Below are 20,775 nucleotides of genomic sequence, written 5' to 3'. Positions count from 1 at the left end.
AGAGCGATAGAGACACTGACAGAGACACACTGGGGGGGGCGGGGCGGGGGGGGGGCATCCCAGCATGCTGTTGGAGGGCTCCCGGTGCTGTAGTCGGTAAGTAGAAAATGTTTTATTTATTGATTTTTTTAATTTATTTTTATTTTTTATTAATTTTTTTTGATTTATTGGTTGATTTATTGATGTATTTATCATTTATTATTGATGATGGCACTTTATTTGTAAAACTGAAGTGTTTAATGTTTGTAAACTTCCCTTTAGAACCCCCCATTCCCTACGCCTGATTTGTAACCTACGCCTGATTTTCTAAGTGTAGACAAGGTTTTTCTGAGCGTACAAAAATCTACACTTACTCCATTCTAAGTTAGTTTGAAGTATGTTTTCACTGCCTAAACTTTCAAAACGGGCGTAAGTGGCCAGACACGCCCCCTTTTGAAAAAAAAATCTGTTCCAACTGAAACTGTTCTAACTGACTAGAACTGGAGCAAACTAAATGCCGAGAATTGCAATTTCTAAGGTACTCCATTCTAAATCAGTTGCTCCTAAAAAACAGGAGCAACTCTGACTGAAACTTGGCCCCAAAAAAACTGACTGCAAAAGCTTCTATAGATATGTGAAGAGAAAATGATTAGTGAAAACAAACGTAGGTCCCTTGCAGTCAGATTCAGTGAATTTATAATGGAGAACAAAGAAATGGCGGACCAGTTAAACAAATACTTTGGTTCTGTTTTCATGAAGGAAGACACAAATAACCTTCCGGAAATACTAGGGCACCGAGGGTCAAATGAGAAGGAGGAACTGAAGGATATCCTTATAAAGCGGTAAATTGCGTTAGGGAAATTGATGGGATTGAAGGCCGATAAATCCCTGGGGCCTGATAGTCTGCATCCCAGAGTACTTAAGGAAGTGGCCATGGAAATAGTGGATGCATTGGTGATCATTTTCCAACAATCTATCAACTCTGGATCAGTTCCTATGGACTGGAGGGTAGCTAATGTAACAACACTGTTTAAAAAAGGAGGGAGAGAGAAAATGGGTAATTATAGACCGGTTAGTCTGACATCAGTAGTGGGGAGAATGTTGGAATCAATTATTAAAGATGAAATAGCAGCGCATTTGGATAGCAGTGACAGGATAGATCCAAGTCAGCATGGATTTATGAAGGGGAAATCATGCTTGACAAATCTTCTGGAATTTTTTGAGGATGTAATGAGTAGAGTGGACAAGGGAGAAGCAGTGGATGTGGTGTATTTGGACTTTCAAAAGGCTTTTGACAAGGTCCCACACGAGATTGGTGTGCAAAATCAAAGCACATGGTATTGGGGGTAATGTACTGACGTGGGTAGAGAACTGGTTGGCAGATAGGAAGCAGAGAGTCGAGGTAAACGGTCCTTTTCAGAATGGCAGGCAGTGACTAGTGGAGTGCCGCAGGGCTCAGTGCTGGGACCCCAGCTATTTATAATATACATCAATGATTTAGATGAAGAAATTGAGTGTAATATCTCCAAGTTTGCAGATGACACTAAACTGGGTGGCAGCGTGTGCTTTGAGGAGGACGCTAAAAGGCTGCAGACACGACTTGGACATGTTAGGTGAGTGGGCAAATGCATGGCAGATGCAGTATAATGTGGATAAATGTGAGGTTATCCACTTTGGGGGCAGAATATTATCTGAATGGCGGCAGATTAGGAAAGGGGGAGGTGCAACGAGACCTGTGTGTCATGGTTCATCAGTCATTGAAAGTTGGCATGCAGGTACAGCAGGCGGTGAAGAAGGCAACTGGTATGTTGGCCTTCATAGCTAGGGGATTTGAGTATAGGGGCAGGGAGGTCTTACTGCAGTTGTACAGGGCCTTGGTGAGGCCTCGCCTGGAATATTGTGTTCAGTTTTGAGGAAGGACGTTCTTGGTATTGAGGTTCACCAGACTGATTCCTGGGATGGCGGGACTGACATATGAGGAGAAACTGGATCAACTGGGCCTTTATACACAGGAGTTTAGAAGAATGGGAGGGGATCTCATAGAAACTTACAAGATTCTGACGGGGCTGGACAGGTTAGATGAGGGAAGAATGTTCCCGATGATGGGGAAGTCCAGAATCAGGGGACACAGTCTTAGGATAAGGGGTAGGCCATTTAGAACTGAGATGAGGAGAAACTTCTTCACTCAGAGAGTTGTTAACCTGTGGAATTCCCTACCGCAGAGAGTTGTTGATACCAGTTCATTGGATATATTCAAGAGGAAGTTAGATATGGCCCTTACAGCTAAAGGGATCAAGAGGTATGGAGAGAAAGCAGGAAAGGGGTACTGAGGGAATGATCAGCCATAATCTTATTGAATGGTGGTGCAGGCTCGAAGGGCCGAATGGCCTACTTCTGCATCTATCTTCTATGTTTCTATGAGTAATTTGGATTGAAGTCACCAGGGCTGCAACTTCAGCATATTGAGCGGAGTGGGGAGTGCATTTATATTTAAGTTCTTGGTCAGGCATAACTACTGCAAATCCAGTAAGGCACTTTCCATCCCTGTAATAGAATGATCCATCAATGTAGACATTCTGGGCATTACTTAGGAGAGGCGTCAGTGGTAGAAGGGGGCATTCATGGCTTCTGCCCTCGTACAATAGGTAGTAGAGTTGTCTGCTTTGGCGTTATTTCCAAATTTCTCTCAGTTGAAAGAGTCCAGTGACTGCATCGAGCAGAGGAGACCAGACTGTCCCCCAGTTTAAGTAGAAGATTTAAGGGGTGTGGGGCTATTGATGATCATTGTATTTAACTTGGTAATAAACGTGAAGTGTTTGACTGCCCAACAAGTGGCCAGCAGATGTCACCCACACACAGTGAAATTCTTCTCCACGCCAATCAAAATGCGAGAGGTTTACGCAGTTGGCATAAGTTTACCCTGTAGCTCTTGACACAAAATGGCAGCAAGACTCTGATCGGTGGATCCTACCTCCAGGTGGAAAAGCTTATCCCAGTCAGGGCTTATCAGGCATGTAGCTTACATCACGGCAGTTTTAAGGAGGGACACAGCCATGGTATGTTCGGTGGTCCAGTCACGGGCTACAGCGTCCTCTTCGCCCTTTAACAGTTCATATACGGGTTTGGCTAGCTTCCCAAATCTAAGAATAAACAAGCGCTGATATCCCACTAGACCCAGGAAAGAACGAAGTGCGGTTTTGGATGCGGGTAATGGTAAACGCTAAATCACATCAATTCACTAAATATATTCAAAAAGGAGTTAGATGTAGTCCTTACTACTAGGGGGATCAAGGGGTATGGCAAGAAAGCAGGAATATGGGGTACTGAAGTTGCATGTTCAACCATGAACTCATTGAATGGCGGTGCAGGCTCGAAGGGCCGAATGGCCTACTCCTACACCTATTTTCTATGTTTCTATCCTGGTCAGGACTGAGTCTTTTTGGCCCCACAGTAACACCTAAAAATGTCACTTCAGGCTGTAACAATTGTGCCTTTTTGGAATTAATTTTCAACCCAGCTTTTAGAAGAAGATCTAAATGCTCTTCCATTAATTCAAATACAAGTCTGTTTGTCAGGTGTTGCAAGCAAAAGGTCATCAACATACTGCAGCAGACAGTCAGGTCTCGAAAAAGGTTTAAGTGCCTGAGCCATCCGTTTGTGGAATATAGTTGGGACGTTCTGAAAACCTTACGGCAAACCTATCCATGCATAACTTTGGCCTTCAAAGGTGAAGACAAACTTGTACTGATCCTTTGCCTTAACGGGGATACTCCAGAACCTGTGTGAAATGTCAAAGGTGGGGAACTAGCAATTACCTGATGGAATTTGGGACAGGAGAGTGGGGTGTCTTCCGAACGATAGGGGCGCAAGCTGAGGTTACCGCCTTAAGCTTGCAATAATCAATTGTTAAACGCCAACTATCGTCTGGTTTATTAACTGACCAAGTTAGAGAATTAGTGGTAGAAGTGCCAGTGCGAATAACACCCTGCTTTAACAACAACTCGATAATAGACCGAACATGGGGTTTACTTGCATGGAATGGAATACTGCTTCACAGGAGGGTGGGAAGGTCCATTACTCTCCTCCTCTCCTGACATTCTACCACAATCAAGTTTAGATTTAGCAAAAACATCTGAAAATTTATGAATCAGCGTATGAACCACGGGAAGGGTAAAGCTCTCGGGTTTTTTAATCGCGTATACCAAATGGGCATCTGTAACAGGTGTCGGTGGTCCCTCACTAAGATACCACCATAGGCAATTGTTTGCATAGTCGAGAACAGTGTGGTGTGTGTTTACAATGTGTCACTCCCGAGGATGCCTTTCTGGTCATTGGTAGTCTAATAAACGGGAGAGCGAACATCAACCGAATCCCCATTGATGGATGAAACAATCGGAGTTAACCCCTGATTGGGTTAGCAGCATTAAAACCGGAAAGATTCAGAGCAGTACCTGAATGGGAGAAAGGGGCTAGGGCCATGTAGAATAGTCATGGCAGAACCGGAGTCCACGAGCATGACATGGTGGCGGCCTTCATGATCAATAGCTCGTATGAAGAGTCTCACATCCTCCTCATACCAAATGGGAGAGGAGGAGGCGTTCGTCACTGGTGTGGCCAGTGACCGTCAGTGTTTGGAAAGGGGCAGGTGGTTCTGCCCGCGCACCCCCATTACGGGAGGCAGTCACATCAGTTTGCAATCCCATTTGACTATGTTGCATGATCTCTACCATTGCCAACATGCACTCCAGTTTCTGTAGCACCTGTTTTGAGTCCAGTGTCCTGGCCCGGAGGATGGTAACGCAGCCCATTATTTGGGCGCCAACTGCTTCAACATTCGCGGGAATTAGTGTCTTGTTACAATTATAGCAAGTCACATAGCGTCTGTCCCTATTGTTGGGAGGGCCCTGTGGTAGTTGGAGATCTGGGGTTGGGCGACACTCCACTGCTGAAACCCTAGCTTGAGGACGAAGGGACTTGCTACGGTCCCAGGCTCAAATGCAGGCTTCCAACATGTCCGCTCACGATGTCTGTTTATGAACCGATCTTCCCAGAGCATCTTTTATCCCAGGCAAAAGGCCATTCAGAAACTTCAGTTTGAATTTTCAGTCTCCCAATGCCCATCAGCATCTCTATAATTGGGGCCTGATCATATAAATCATATAACCGAGTACTGGGTGCTCGTCCAGTCTCTGGTGAGCGTCTCCCACCAGATGGTTAAAGTCAATTGAATCCATACCCAGATGGATGGACACTGCCTCCGACACGTACCACGAATCTCTGTTTGAGTCATACACATCCGGAGGGAGCACATCCTGAAGGTCCTCGGAGACACATCCCAACAGAACCTGTTTTAAATCTGTCCCCCCAATTCAGGATGGCAATGGCGGAACCTGCCCCAATTACGGGCCAGGGTGACTGGATTCATTCCTCAGGTTATTAACCCAATCGCGTCTACCAGTGCTTTAATTCATCTGATTTTAGGCTCCTATTAGTGGTAGTGACTCTTTCTCTAGGGGGTCGGTCGTATGTCCCAGAGGCCTCAGAATTAGGGTCAAACTCATCCTCATCATCTGCTTGGACAGTCGTGATAGTGGTAGTGATGCGACTAACCTTTTCTGTCCCTACCAGGGTGTTTTGTCCTGGATAAGGAGGCGTGGAAGGCCAGGGGCTATCCTGACAATTGGAGTCTTTGTGCGATTGATTCTGTTTAGTGAGGGCCTCCAGGTTAACATCGGTGTCTCCTGGTTTAGAACAAATGATGGCTGCCACAACAGTTTCCCCTGCAATTCTAGTATTTTTAATTCACATTGGATGTGATCAATGCCCACTGGAGGGGTTTTTTCATGATATTCCCTTAGAGCTCCCCTTACATCCTCCAGTTGTGAGGACAGAAGTTCAACCTCAGATTTTAAGGACTGGTTTTGTTCATAGACCTGCTAATGACATCACAAAACCAATTGGTATTCGTCTGCTGCTGCCTCCTAATGGCAGAGGAGAGAACGGACAATAGCATATCGATCCTGCCAGTCCTGTAACTTTTTATCAAGTGAAGTATTTTGCTCTTTTAAGCGCTCGAGTTCTGCTTCCGAGCGGACGGCTTCACATGACCGGCTTCTTTAATCTTAATTTACTTCTCATTCACTTGGGATGTTAACACGTCCAAGTGCTTGAAGTAACTACATCCATCCTCTTGAACGACTCCGTTAACCTCTGGCCCCCCAGATCCCTAATCTTTCAGGCAGATTGCTCACGACTTTATCTCTACAATGAGCACCTGTCATTCTGTTTTTGGTTTCAATGATGAAACACACTCCCTTACGAGGTTTCCTATCCAGTGATCCTGCCTGGTACCGTTTAATGACGATATAGACCGAGTCCGTCTCCAACTCATTTTTCCACAATAACTGTTTTTACAGTCCTGCCGCAGTCGTCAATTTGTTGGAAATAACCAATGTGTGGATATCTCTGGTCACTTTTATAATCAGGATCGACTGTAAACCAATATGGTGTGTATATTGTGTTTAATCAGAGTTTAAGACAGAATATAACACATTAGTTATACAGCAAAAACATACAACCGTGACAATTTCTGTCTGGCTCTCCCCTCCACAGTCTGTGGGGACAAGCCCTCAGGAGGTTACTTTGATTCTCTTTTTAGAGATGAGCCTGGAATGGGATATTGACGAGACCTTTTAACCTTTCGAGCTTCCCCTAAAAACATGACACCCAATGGGGTGTCGAGTTCTTTGTCTCAATTCTTGAAACAAAGCCCTCTCCTAAAGGGGTCTCATGATCTCAACCAATTCGTCTCGTTGTTCAAGCTTTCTGAAAGGTCTTCCTTTGGAATTTGTCTTATTTCTCTCGTCCCTATCCTCTCGGGTATAATTACTACAAGGCCTGGCCCTATACCCGCTTAATCATGAGGCCCAAACCAAAGCTGCTTCACTTCAACCTGGTCGTTACCTCCTTTACGACCAAGCAAACTGCTCTATTCTACGATTTTGTTTACCTTAGCCTCCCCAAATTCCTTCTATTCTAAAGGCTGGATTTTTGGTTCCCTTGCGCCTCTGGTAGCGCCCCGGAGGAGCAGTAAAGGGTGCCTGAAGGCGTAACGGTGGGCGACCAGCTTTTACTACCCAGTTGGTTAATTCGGCTTGATTTGCAGCGGCACAAAAACCTACCGCCCCGCCCTCTAATTTCAATGGGATCATGACATCCATCGTTGTACAATGCTCTGCTAGTGCCCCGGCTGCAAAATTAGGCCCAACGCCACATTCTATGCCCGCCCCAAGAGACGCCTGAAAAACCAGGTGGTCCCACAGTAGAGTAGGCAATATTTGCCACATATTTAAATTGAGGTAGGAGGGTCACATTGACTGCAATGTTTGCGCTCAGCGCGCTCTGACTTAAAAGCGGTACTTTTATCTGCCATTACAGTGTCCTTACAACTTTAGTGAAAGAATTTAATGGGGGCATTACTAGTTCGCCACGTATCATGCTCTATGCTATTGCAAGGAGGCGTCAGGGTAGAAGAAGGGCTCTTGGCCATGTTGGTCCATGGATGAGAAGAGACCAAAGATGTCTGGGGAAGTGGGCTTACCCCCCACGGGTTTACAGGCATCAACGCTCATACCTCCAGCTCTCTGAGGAGCAGTGTGTGAGAAGGCTCTGCTTCCGAAATGAGGTGCTGACAGAGATATGCCATCTCCCACAGGCAGACTTACTGAAGGTGACTGTGGCACCGTCCTTCTCTGCCTCGGGCTCCTTCCAGGCTTACAACAGGGGACATATGCAGCATCTCTCAATACACATCGCTGCATTCACCACGTCACAAAGGCTCTGTAAGCCCGCAGAATGGACTTCATAAAGTTTCCAATGAGCAGCGAGAGCCAGAATGAGCGGGCATGTGGGTTTGACAGAATTGCAGGCTTCCCGAGGGTTCAAGGAGCCATTGACTACACACATGTGGCCTTGCGAGCACCATTACACAACACAGAGTTTTTCAGAAACCAAAAGGAAGACCACTTCCTAAACGTGCAGCTAGTGTGCGACCACACGCAGCGCAGCCCCACAACAGAAGTGGAGCAGCACTACAATGAGAGCTATGCAGCCAGCCGCAACATCATCGAAGAGACAATTGGGGTGTTCAAGCAGCGATTCCGATGCAGCCTTTAATACTCCCCTCAACAGGTATCCAAATTCATTGTGGTGTGCTGCATGCTGTACAACTTGGCCATCATAGAAACATAGAAACACAGAAAATAGGTGCAGGAGTAGGCTATTCAGTCCTTCAAGCCTGTACCACCATTCAATAAGATCATGGCTGATCATTCCCTCAGTACAACTTTCCTGCTTTCTCTCTATACCCCTTGATCCCTTGAGCCATAAGGGCCATATCTAATTCCCTCTTGAATATATCCAATGAACTGGTATCAACAACTCTCTGCGGTAGGGAATTCCACGGGTTAACAACTCTCTGAGTGAAGAAGTTTCTCATCTCAGTCCTAAATGGCCTACCCCTTATTCTAAGACTGTGTCCCCTGGTTCTGGATTTCCCCATCATCGGAAACATTCTTCCCCGCATCTAACCTGTCCAGTCCCGTCAGAATCTTATACGTTTCTATGAGATCCCCTCTCATCCTTCTAAACTCCAGTGTATAAAGGCCCAGTTGATCCAGTCTCTCCTCATATGTCAGTCCTGCCATCCCGGGAATCAGTCTGGTGAACCTTCGCTGCACTCCCTCAATAGCAAGAACGTCCTTCCTCAGATTAGGAGACCAAAACTGAACACAATATTCCAGGTGAGGCCTTACCAAGGCCCTGTACAACTGCAGTAAGACCTTCCTGCCCCTATACTCAAATCCCCTAGCTATGAAGGCCAACATACCATTTGCCTTCTTCACCGCCTGCTGTACCTGCATGCCAACTTTCAATAACTGCTGAACCCATGATACTCTGGTCTCGTTGCACCTCCCCCTTTCCTAATCTGCTGCCATTCAGATAATATTCTGCCTTCGTGTTTTTACCCCCAAAGTGGATAACCTCACATTTATTCACATTATACTGCATCTGCCATGGGCATTTGCCCACTCACCTAACCTGTCCAAGTCACCCTGCAGCCTTTTAGCGTCCTCCTCACAACTCACACCGCCACCCAGTTTAGTGTCATCTGCAAACTTGGAGATATTACACTCAATTCCTTCATCTAAATCATTAATGTATATTATAAAGAGCTGGGGCCCCAGCACTGAGCTCTGCGACACTCTACTAGTCACTGCCTGCCATTCTGAAAAGGACCCGTTTATCCCGACTCTCTGCTTCCTGTCTGCCAACCAGTTCTCTATCCAAGTCAGTACATTACCCCCAATACCATGTGCTTTGATTTTATGTGGGACCTTGTCAAAAGCCTTTTGAAAGTCCAAATACATCACATCCACTGGTTCTTCCTTGTCCGCTCTACTAGTTACATCCTCAAAAAATTCCAGAAGATTTGTCTAGCATGATTGCCCTTTCATAAATCCATGCTGACTTGGACCAATCCTGTCACTGCATTCCAAATGCACTGCTATTTCATCTTTAATAATTGATTCCAACATTCTCCCCACTACTGATGTCCGGCTAACCGGTCTATAATGACCTGTTTTATCTCTCTCTCCTTTTTTAAAAAGTGGTGTTACATTAGCTACCCTCCAGTCCGTAGGAACTGATCCAGAGTCGATAGACTGTTGGAAAATGATCACCAATGCATCCACTATTTCTATAGCCACTTCCTTAAGTACTCTGGGATGCAGACTATCAGGCCCCGGAGATTTATCGGCCTTCAATCCCATCAATTTCCCTAACACAATTTCCCTCTTTATAAGGATTTTCTTCAGTCTCTCCTTCTCACTAGACCCTCGGTCCCCTTAGTATTTCCAGAAGGTTATTTGTGTCTTCCTTCGTGGAAACAGAACTGAAGTATTTGTTAACTGTGTCGAAATTTCAACTCGACATATACGAATCAAACACCTTCAGCTCCGGCAGATGTTCCTTTAATTTTACTTGCCAGCAAGGGAAAAGTCTCACTCAGTCAAAGGCTAAGTGAAGATCTTCCAAATGGTACAATTTCACGAGATATTTATACAGTAAAAACCCAAGTTATGGCCTCTTCCTGTGCATTGGCTCTGTCTTGCAGTCAGTGAATACAGATAAAGAGTTAATTACTACATCCTTGTCCTGACATGGTTTCCAAATATTTCCTTTTGTCAGGGTTATTAGTTGGCCACTCAGCCATTACTCGATGAGAGTGCGGTAATGAGATATTACCGGCATTGCATTGTGTCAGGATTGTCCAGTTTACTGGTCAGTTATCTTTTTGCATGAAATGGATGAGGTCTGTACAAGAGATAATGACTGGTGGTTTGAGTATCTCGAAAAGGGGGGGGGGAGTGGAACTGGTACTGCAATGGACAATTGGAGAGCACCATGGGTAGTACTTGTCTCAGCAGGACAGACTCCATGCTGTCTGGTGGCTATTGATTAGCTATCCGCCATTTCAAGCCACGTTTAGCTGTTTATGCAAACAGACTGTCTGTTGTAGAAATTTCTGGAAGGACCAGGACTCCATTTTGTTTTATATCAAAAAGAGTACAAAATACAGTGTGATACAGCTTAGATAAAAATACATTTCCACAACTGGTCCGCCATTTCTTTGTTCACCATTATAAATTCACCTGAATCTGACTGCAAGGGACCTACATTTGTTTTCACTAATCTTTTTCTCTTCACATATCTATAGAAGCTTTTGCAGTCAGTTTTTATGTTCCCAGCAAGCTTCATCTCATACTCTATTTTCCCCCTCCTAATTAAACCCTGAGGGGCCAGGCATTGCCTCTGGGGATTGCAGACCCATCTCAGGAGGAGAAGGAGGATAAGGAAGAGGAACCTGATGAGGCCCCAATTTGACAGCCACACCATCCACGGGGGTGGCAGCGTGGAGATGCTGGCGGACCAAGAGTCGCACGTCGCCAGCTCATAATGGACCGGTTCTCCTGAATGGAGGCAGCTGAGAGGTGGAACTAATACTAGCTATGCTTTGTGCCACCATAAAAGTGAACGTTGAAATGATACACAAGACACCAATGGCAAAGGGCCAAAGTGGCATTTTACTGCAACAAAGTAACAAACACTCCCCCCACCAGAAAAAACCATACGATATACAACATTCTGTTGCAAGGCACTGACCAAAATTAAGTACATTCATTCAACGTAAGTATTTACAGGCGTCATGAAGAAAAATCAGGGCACCTCCACAAAGTTGTCCTGCCTCTTATTCGGACTTGCCCTGAGCTTTGCCCCTCCCCCCGCCTACCCTTTACCCCCATCCCATGCCTGCTACTCCTCCTCAATGAGGCCTCAGTGCCTACAACAAGGCTGCTTGAGGGCTGCTGTGTTAGTGGGTCACACAGCCTAGGACGACGCCCTGGACCAGCTCCTGGCCTGGAAAGCCCAGCTGCGGACAGCTGCGCCTCAGCAGCAGTCTCTGATGGATTGCGTTAGATGCGTGGTCAGAGAGCTAGTGGTGGGAGCCTGAATGCAGTCATCTTGAGGAAGGACAGCATCTTCCATTCCTGGGGATAACTAGCACTCGCATGGGACTGGGCATCAACATCCGGAACACGATGCAGCCTGCTTCAGCACTGTCACTTCCCCGTTGAACAGTGGGGAACTCAGAGAGGATGGTAACAGTCAGAGATCGCATGACACCACCTAGCTGGAGTGTAGCTTGTGCCTGTGATGCGATCACTGCTGCAACGTCACCCATGGCACGCGCCACTCACTCTGGGACTCCACTGTCGCTGCTGGAGCCCATCTGCCTCCGTAAGCGGGCAGGAATGGGCTCACTGGAGTCCTCAGATGCACGTACAATGCATGAGGTGGCCTCTGCCACACTCAAAAAGTGCGTCTATGCTCTGCAGGACCCTACCAATGCACCCATGAGCTCGCAGTGCATTTCCGTGTTCTCCCTGGACATAGCCACCAAGTCCAGGTCCACGTCTGCCTGTCTCTGAGCAGGACTAATGTGCCAACTCCCCTCTGGGAAACAGACCTCTGAGCTTCCCCTCCCGCTGGGCGTTACTGTAGGCCACTGGGGTCGGGAGCCTCAGAGTCCTCAAACCCCTTGAAATCACATTCCTCCCCCGATGTTGAGTCCCCACATGGTGGACCTGATGGGGTCTCACACTCAGGGAGCAGACTGTCCTCCCCTCCCTCATCATTTCCCCCATGGCCAGATGTCGATGGCTCACAGGAAGGTTGCTGCGCTTCTGGCTGGTCATCTGTAAGCACAAAACAACAGACGTGTGGTTAGCAGCAGGGGAGGGGGCAGGCAGATACAAGGAAGGTAACTTGGACATCTATACGTAATGGGGCTAGGTCACTTGATATTAGGGGTCAAGGAAGTCACATCAATTGCAAATGCCATTCACATACCGCCATTACCCGCAGGGGACTCGGCCTCGCCACCGGCCACCGCGCGAACTGGGGTGCCCATCAGGGCCGACAATCTCTGCTACACCTCGGTCAGCTCCTGCAGATCAGGCTGTCCACCTCCGGTGCGATGCTGCTACCTCCTATTATGCGATAGCTTGGCTTGCACTAAGAGCAATCAGAAGGGTTGAGTAAGTGTCTACCTCCTCTTGTGCCACATGTGCCTTCCATAGTTCAATAGCTGCCACTGTGTGGAAGTGCAAATGTGTTCAGTACAATCTGTGTGGCTGGTGACTGAGGATGTGGAAAAACTGGGAGGAGGTGAGAGCCAGGTAGCATAGCGGCTCAGGGTGATGTTTGGACAACACGTAACAACAGTGGAAGGGGAGTGCGAGGAGGGTTAACAATGATTAGGGGACAGCAGGGTACATGCATCCTGAATGCAGAGGGGATGGCTAGAGAAGTGGCTTCAACAACCTACACCATGGCCGGGAACACACAGAGAAGGGGCAGCTCCATCAAAGACTTAAAATTGTGTGAGACACTGATCTTGCAACCATGGCAGGGCTGCATAAATGTGAAAGGTACTCACCCTGCTGATCCTCGAGAGGTCGTTAAACTTCTTGCGGCATTGGATGGCAGTTCTGGCCCCCGTGTCTGCCGCTGACACCTCCTGGGCTCTCTCCCTCCATATCCTCTTGAACACACTGGGCAGGGACCTCCTTCCACCCACTAAATGCAGTGCAGGCCACCTCCCCTCTCTGGCCTGCACTAACATCTCAGCAGCCGTTGGAGTGGTGTGCTCTTTGTCTTCCCTCCTTCGCTGTGACACAAAGGAAATTGCCGCGCCCTAAAGTTTCGTCTGTGCCCGGGAAGATTCGAACGTGTTTGCTCGTGTACGACATGTAGATATTTTTTAACGCTGTGATTTTCGGCTGGGGTGAAAAAATATCTTGTGTAACGCCTGATTTTGCGCCCCCGATCATGGAACCTCACTTTTTGCTGAATTTTGCAGATGAGGGGGCAAACTTTTTCCAGATGGTATCACAACCGCCCCGCCATCATTACCGCCCCTAAATCTCAAAAACCGAAAATCCAGCCCTCAGTCTTTCTATACTAATTAACTTTTACTTATCTTCACAAACAGTTCTGTTAAGCTAACTTCAATTTCTACCTTAGAATTATACATAAGATTCATAAACAAGCTTCAAGTCTTAACTTAAAAACAACAGATAATCGCTTGGCAATAAGAAGATTGTATGTACAGGTAGTACAGAATACTATACCATCCACAGGAAACCAAAACATACCAGCATGAGGAAACTTCTTGTCTCCAGTTCTAAAACAATCATATAAACACAACATTATTCGCGTCACAGTTTTGTTTGCATAACCATATACATTTTGGACACCCCTGATTTTTACCACTTCGAGAAGTGAGGTGAGAGTGACTGCCCTTGACATCAAGACAGCATTTGACCGAGTGTGGCATCAAGGTGCCCCAGTAAAATTGAAGTCAATGGGAATCAGAGGGAAAACACTCCACTGGTTGGAGTCATACCTAGCACAAAGGAAGATGGTTGTGGTTATTGAAGGCCGATCACCTCAGCCCCAGGACATCGCTGCAGGTGTTCCTCAGGGCACTGTCCTAGGCCCCACCATCTTCAGCTGCCTCATCAAAGACCTTCACTCCATTATAAGGTCAGAAGTGAGGATGTTCGCTGATGATTGCACAGTGTTCAGTTTCATTTGCAACACCTCAGATAATGAAGCAGTCCATGCCCGCATACATGACCTGGACAGCATTCAGACTTGGGCTGATAAGTGACAAGTAACATTCGCGCCACACAAGTGCCAGGCAATGACCATCTCCAACAAAAGAGAGTCCAGCCATCTCCCCTTGACGTTCAGTGGCATTACCATCCCCCACCATGAACATTCTGGGCGTCACCATTGACCAGAAACGTAACTGGACCAGCCACATAACTTCTGTGGCTACAAGAGCAGGTCAGAGGCTGGGTATTCTGTGGCAAATGACTCACCTCCTGACTCCCCAAAGCCTTTCCACCATCTACAAGGCACAAGTCAGGATTGTGATGGCATACTCTCCACTTGCCTGGATGAGTACAGGTCCAACAACACTCAAGAAGCTCTACGCCATTCCAGGACAAAGTATCCTGTTTGATTGGCTACCGCATTCACCACCTTAAACATAACATTCCCTTAACTACCGGTGCACTGTGGCTTCAGTGTGTACCATCTACAAGATGCACTGCAGCAAATCACCAAGGCTTCTTTGACAGCACCTCCCAGTCCCGCTACGTCTACCACCGAAAAGGACAAGGGCAACAGGCGCATGGGAGCACCATCACCTGCAAGTTCCCCTCCAAGTCTCACACCATCCTGACTTGGAAATATATCGCTGTTCCTTCATTGTCGCTGGGTCAAAATCCTGGAATTGCCTCCCTAACAGCACTGTGGGAGTACCTTCACCACATGGACTGCAGCAGTTCAAGGAGGTAGTTCACCAGTGATGCCCACATCCCACAAAATATATATTTTTTAATTATTCTTGTCAGGTGTTGACATTATTGTACAAATTCTTGATACATTTCTCAAATTCCTCAATGCTATCATTAGACTTGTTAACCCATTTATTTTAAATGGGTTAAAGTTTCCATTAAAATAGTGAAAAAAAGAATATGACAGTTCACATTTGCCTGTCATTCATTTCCCCCTATTTTTACCCATTCTATTTATTTAACTTAAATTTTACTATTTTTCCCACCCAATCGATCTTTACTCACCCTTTTTCTAATTTTAATATACCTTGCTTAAGCTACTACCTTTATTCTCTTTTAAGAGAATGTATCGGCTCCACTTCAGCAATGGTTTGTGTCAAAGAATACCCTATTCTAACCACCCCCTGTGTAAAGAAATTGTTCACAATCTCCTAATTAATTCTGTGTGTAATCTTAAATTTGTGCCATGTTGCAGGAAAGTGCTTTTGTTCAATGAGTAGGTTTTTTTGCATGTTGTGGACATTTTTAGTTGATACTTTGCATTTAGAAACATGTAATTTTCAAATTAACTGTTGATGCCATTAAGATATATATAAAACATTCTTAAATATTTGATCATTTTTCAGCGCTGGGGCAAAGGTTGCTCCCCTCAACATCAATAAAGTGTCCAGTAGCCTAATGAACCTTGGACGGAAGCTGATAAATCCAGCTATCTTAGTTGGTGGTACCAGCAGTTTTCAGAATGTTGGAACAAACTACAGCAGCAATCCTGCACCCCACCCATCCTCCCACAAAGTTATGGTGGAACACACCCAACAACATCAGCAACAGCGAATGATGAAATCTGAAAGCATGCCTGTGCAGCTCAGCAAAGGTAAAAGTTAATAAATTATATATTATGTGTTGTAATGTAGTACCTAGTCAGTAATACAAAGTGGTGCATTTGTTTGAGGTTTTAGCACACCAGAGTTAGTTTTGATTCGCTAAAATAAAGATGGAGATGCTAAAGTTGGAAAATCACAAAGATACAGGAAAGCTCACCCAACCAGGAAGAACCTGCAGTGTCATTCCCTATTGAACTCCTTGTTATAGAAATTGGCCTCCTTAGTGCCTCCCGTTATTGTTGTGGGGGGGGGGAGGGGGCTGGTGGATAACGGGGCGCCAACCAGGTTCCGACCGGGCGCAGCGATAACATCGACTCCTGGCATATTCGGCGGGAGGTTTGCGGCGGCGGTCTGTGGCACGTTCTCCTTAGCCCAGAGATTGTGCCGCATCACCCCAGTAACGCCCCGGACCCGAACTTGGTTTCCACCCCCTGCAGCATCGCTGGGCGAAAACACCGTCAGCTGCAAGAGGTGTCCATCAGGAGGCCGGGCGCTTCGAGGCCGCTACTTCAAGGCGCGGTGGCAGAGGTAAGATTTTTTTTTAAATTACTCTCTCTCTTTCAGGCTTCTGATCGGTATTTGCCCGCGATTGATCAGCCCGGCACTCTGCTTGAGAGCATCGGGCTGGTAGGTGGGATCGCGGCTGCTGTTGGGGGAGGTAAGTTTTTATTTTTGCAGAGCCTGCAGCTCCTTTAAGAGAGGAAAGGAGCCTTTCAATGCGGCAGCGCTGCATGGTGCAGTGTGCAGTGTGCAGCGTTGCTCCACTTACCACCCCGCCTGCTGTCGATTGCGCTCCAGGAAGGAAGTGGAGCTCCTGATTTAGCTTTCCACTTCCTTCCTGGAGCGCTACCCCCAAATTTTTTTAATGTGGAAAAAGTTTAGAGCATGGCTCCAATTTTTTCTGCTTTTAAAAGATAGCGCCCCAAATGCCCCGAATTTCTCCCCCTTTGTCTCTTGTCACAGTTTATCTGTACTGTACTGTTTTACTATTTTAGGGTGCATTTACATTGCAGTGTCTGAGAGCAGTAGTTGTAGTTTAGGCTCCAGTGAGGCAGAACCATGTTTGCATTACCCAGCTCCTGCCTGGCCAGAGCTGTAACAGTGTTTTGTGCACACCATTCTCCCAACAATTAGAAACTGAAGTGACTCTCTAATTTGTTAAATTTAGGATTGGTGGGTTTTACAAAGTGTTCAGATGGTCCAACTGAGCACTTTGTAATCAGATTTGACATGGCACTGGATTCACATTTTATTTTCAATGTGGTGTCAAACCAAAGCAATATGAGATTACCCTTCAGGGATTCTCAATCTGTCTCTGGATTGACTCTGCCAGTAAATGCACCCTTGCATGCCTCTTATTAAGATCCCTTCTTAAAGACCTCTGGACACAGCTGAAAAATCCAAGTTTCTCTAGATAGTCTCAAACCTCAGTCCTATGATGTTTCATTCCCTGGTGTTGGATTCTGGGCTTTATGATGTCCATTTTGTACTTTCTTTGGAAAATCCATTATCCCTCTTTTCTTTTTAGATCTCTTCTGTGACTTCTTGATCTTCCTTGATCTGGAAGTATCAAATGATTGTGCCCTGTACTTGATCCATGATCACTGTTGGTGCTGTTTCATGAATATGAAGTAGGAGATCATCTTCATAAATAGACCTGGTCCTGATAGTTCTCTGACTCTTCACCCCCACTCTGCCCACAAGTGAACTCACAAAATGATGGAGCTTTCCACTGCCATAAGCAGTTTCACCTAGAGATCCCAACTGAGATTTGGTCATACTTGCCCATTAAGAGCACCAGAATTTTGAATTTCAGTTGAAGCTGAGGTTCAAAGTAAGGCCTTCGGAACAGCAGTCCAATTTTACAGTGAAACGTTTACCAGGCTATCTTTTGGTTCACTTTAACTTTTTTTCTGAAGAAAAAGATGCACAGAATAATAATGAAATTTGTACCAATAGCAATAGTAAACGAAAAGGGGCAATGTGAAGATGGAATCACAGCAAAATGATATATTTTTAAAAATGATTGGATGAATAAACCTGAGGCTGACCAAACATATAAAGAAAGCAGACTTGCACAATGTCTTACAGTCTGTCTTTTAAATTGTGCAGTGTTTGTTTTATTATTTATTAAAGTGACTATGAATCACTCCAAAATATTCTGTATGACTATTGGTGATCATGGGCCCAAGTTTCGGCCTCAGTTGCTCCTGATTTTTTGGAGCAACTGGTGTAGAACGGAGTATCTTAGAAATTCAAATTCTCGGCATTTAGTTTGCTCCAGTTCTAGTCAGTTAGAACAGTTTCACTTTGGAACAGAATTTTTTTTCAAAAGTGGGCGTGTCCGGCCACTTACGCCTGTTTTCAAAGTTTCGGCAGTGAAAACTTACTCCAAACTAACTTAGAATGGAGGAAGTGAAGATTTTTGTACGCTCGAAAAAACCTTGTCTACACTTTAGAAAAACAGGCGTAGGTTACAAATCAGGCGTAGGAATTGGGTGGGAGGTTTAAAGGGAAGTTTACAAACATTAAACACTTCAGTTTTACAAATAAAGAGCCATCATCAATAATAAATGATAAAAACATCAATAAATCAACCAATAAAATCAAAAAAAAATTAATAAGAAATCATTTTTTTTTTAATCAATAAATAAAACATTTTCTACTTACTGACTGCAGCACCGGGGGCCCTCCAACAGCATGCTGGGATGCCCCCAGCCCCCCAGTGTGTCTCTGTCAGTGTCTCTATCTCTCTGTCTGTCTGTCTGTCTGTGTGTGTCTCTCACACTCTGTCAGTGTCTGTGTTTCTGACAGCGAGGGGAGGGGGAGGATGGGGAGGCGGGATGGAGGGGTGGAGAGGTGGAGAGGAGGGGGAGGAGGGGCGGTGTAGTGGGGGAGAGAGGGTGTAGTGTGGGTGGGGGGGGTGAGAAGGGAGGGAGGGGAGGAGGGGTGAGAAGGGAGGGGGAGAGAAGGGAGGGAGGAAGGGTGAGAGAAGGGAGGGAGGGAGGGGAGGGGGGGAAGAGAAGGGAGGGAGGGGAGGGGGGAAAGAGAAGGGAGGGAGGGGAAAGGGGGGAGAGAGGGAGAGAGAAAGAGAGAGAGAGAGAGAAATAAAAGGAGAGGGAGGCTGAACGGGCCGGGCACAAGACTTCGAGCTTAGACTTACCGGATTGACAGGTAGGTGGGGTCGGGGGCGGAGATCGGCCGGTGGGGTGGGGGACGGGAGATCGGTCGGGGGAGGGGGGGGCGGGAGATCGGTCGGGAGCGGGGGAAGCGGAGGTCGGGTCGGGTCGGGGGAGGGGGGCAAGACGGGATTCAAGTCGGGTCGGGTCCGGGGGCGGGGAGCGGGAGTCGAGTCGGGTCGGGAGGAAGCAGGAGCTGGGCGTGGGAGGAGCCTTATCCACGCAGCCCCAGTGAGGCCATTGGGCCAGAGCTAGGGGCTGCGTGCTTCGGGCCCCTCCCACACAGTTTTGGGCACCTGGAGCTACTGCACATGCGCGCCCACTGTACCGCGCATGTGCAGAGATCCCGGCACTGTTTTCAGCGCAGGGACCTGGCTCCGCCCCCTGCAGCTTGTGCTGCGCCGCGCCGAGGGCCAGAGGACCAGCAGGGAGCCGGAGAATCTGGAAGTTTTTTTTAGGCGCACTTTGTGGCGCGAGAAACGGGCGTCCAGGTCGGGGCTGCGCCGTTCTAGGCGCGGCCCGAAACTTGGGCCCCATGTAACCATTAATTTGAATTATACTTTCTTGAGTTGAATATTGCCGGCATTGTAGTTAATCCACTGTTTGGGTATGAACACTTAGGGAAGTTTTATTTTTCTGGCACTTAGCATTCCTATGTTCGACATTCTCAGAAGAATTGGTTTGATAAAAATTAGGTCCAGATGAAATAAAACTAAAGGGGTTAGTCCTAATCTAATTTTCTGACAATGAATATAATTAAGAATCCAGGGCAGATGAACTATTATTAAAAGTATTCATACATTGCTATTTAATCTCAAATGCAATAACTACACTAGCTAGTGTCTCGGGTCCTTTTTAATATTTTTAAGATTTTTGAAAAAAAAATGTGCATCTAAGGCATTTTGTATAAAATTTTCTACAATAAGATGGGGCATTTTCCTGCTCCAGTTATATGAATACAACAGACAAGAAACTCCCTTTTAACTCTTCAGAATCAGTAAGTAACAATAGAAGGAAAAAAGAAACAGCAAATGCTGGAAATCTCAGCGGGTCAGGCAGCATCTGTGGAGAGAAACAGAGTTAACTTTTCAGGTCGTCAGAACTGGCAAAAGTTTGAAATGAACAGATTCTTAAGGAAGTGCAAGGGGGAGGGCAGGAAGAACAAAAGGGAAGGTCTGTCATAGGATGGAAGGCATGAGAGATTTGAGAGACAAAAGGGATGATGGGCCAAATTGAGATGGTAATAGCACAAATGAGGAAAGAAAAGGTGAGTCTAGATACGGTGTGAATGGCGGAATAATTACCAGCTGCCATTGGATACAGAAAAAAATAAAAAGGGTGGGGATGGATTTGTAAAAAAAAAAAGGAAGGAAAGGGAACAAGATATGGGCAGAGGTTATGGTCTGAAATTGTTGAACTCGATGTTGAGTCCAGAAGGCTGTAAAGTGCCTCAACGAAAGACGGGGTGCTGTTCCTCGAGCTTGCGTTGAGCTTCATTGGAACAGTGTAGGAGTCCGAGGACGGAGAAGTCAGAGTGGGAGTGGAGCGGATAATTAAAAGTGACAGGCGACTGGATGCTCGCGGTCATGTTTACGGACGGAACGGAGGTGTTCCGCAAACCGATCACCCAATCTGCGTTTGGTGTCCCCAATGCAGAGGAGACCACATTGTGAGCAGCGAATACAGTATACTAAATTGAAAGAAGTACACGCCCTGGACAGTGGGCAGAGAGGAGGTAAAAGG

General features: G+C 46.3%; 1 protein-coding gene across 12 annotated transcripts in view; it reads left to right on the top strand.

The window, feature by feature from the left end:
• tbc1d5 (TBC1 domain family, member 5) overlaps positions 1 to 20,775 on the top strand; it is a 789,418-nt gene that overhangs the window by 650,493 nt on the left and 118,150 nt on the right. For all 12 annotated transcript variants that reach the window (XM_070881258.1, XM_070881261.1, XM_070881268.1 and 9 more), the window contains one exon: positions 15,596 to 15,843. In XM_070881258.1, the coding sequence (XP_070737359.1) occupies positions 15,596 to 15,843 (248 nt within the window). The remainder of the gene's footprint in view (positions 1 to 15,595; positions 15,844 to 20,775) is intronic.

This window comes from Pristiophorus japonicus, chromosome 5, assembly GCF_044704955.1.
Source record: "Pristiophorus japonicus isolate sPriJap1 chromosome 5, sPriJap1.hap1, whole genome shotgun sequence".
In the NCBI taxonomy this organism is placed as follows: Eukaryota; Metazoa; Chordata; class Chondrichthyes; family Pristiophoridae; genus Pristiophorus; species Pristiophorus japonicus.
Note: the sequence above shows the minus strand (reverse complement) of the source record. Positions and strands in the feature narration are given on the sequence as shown.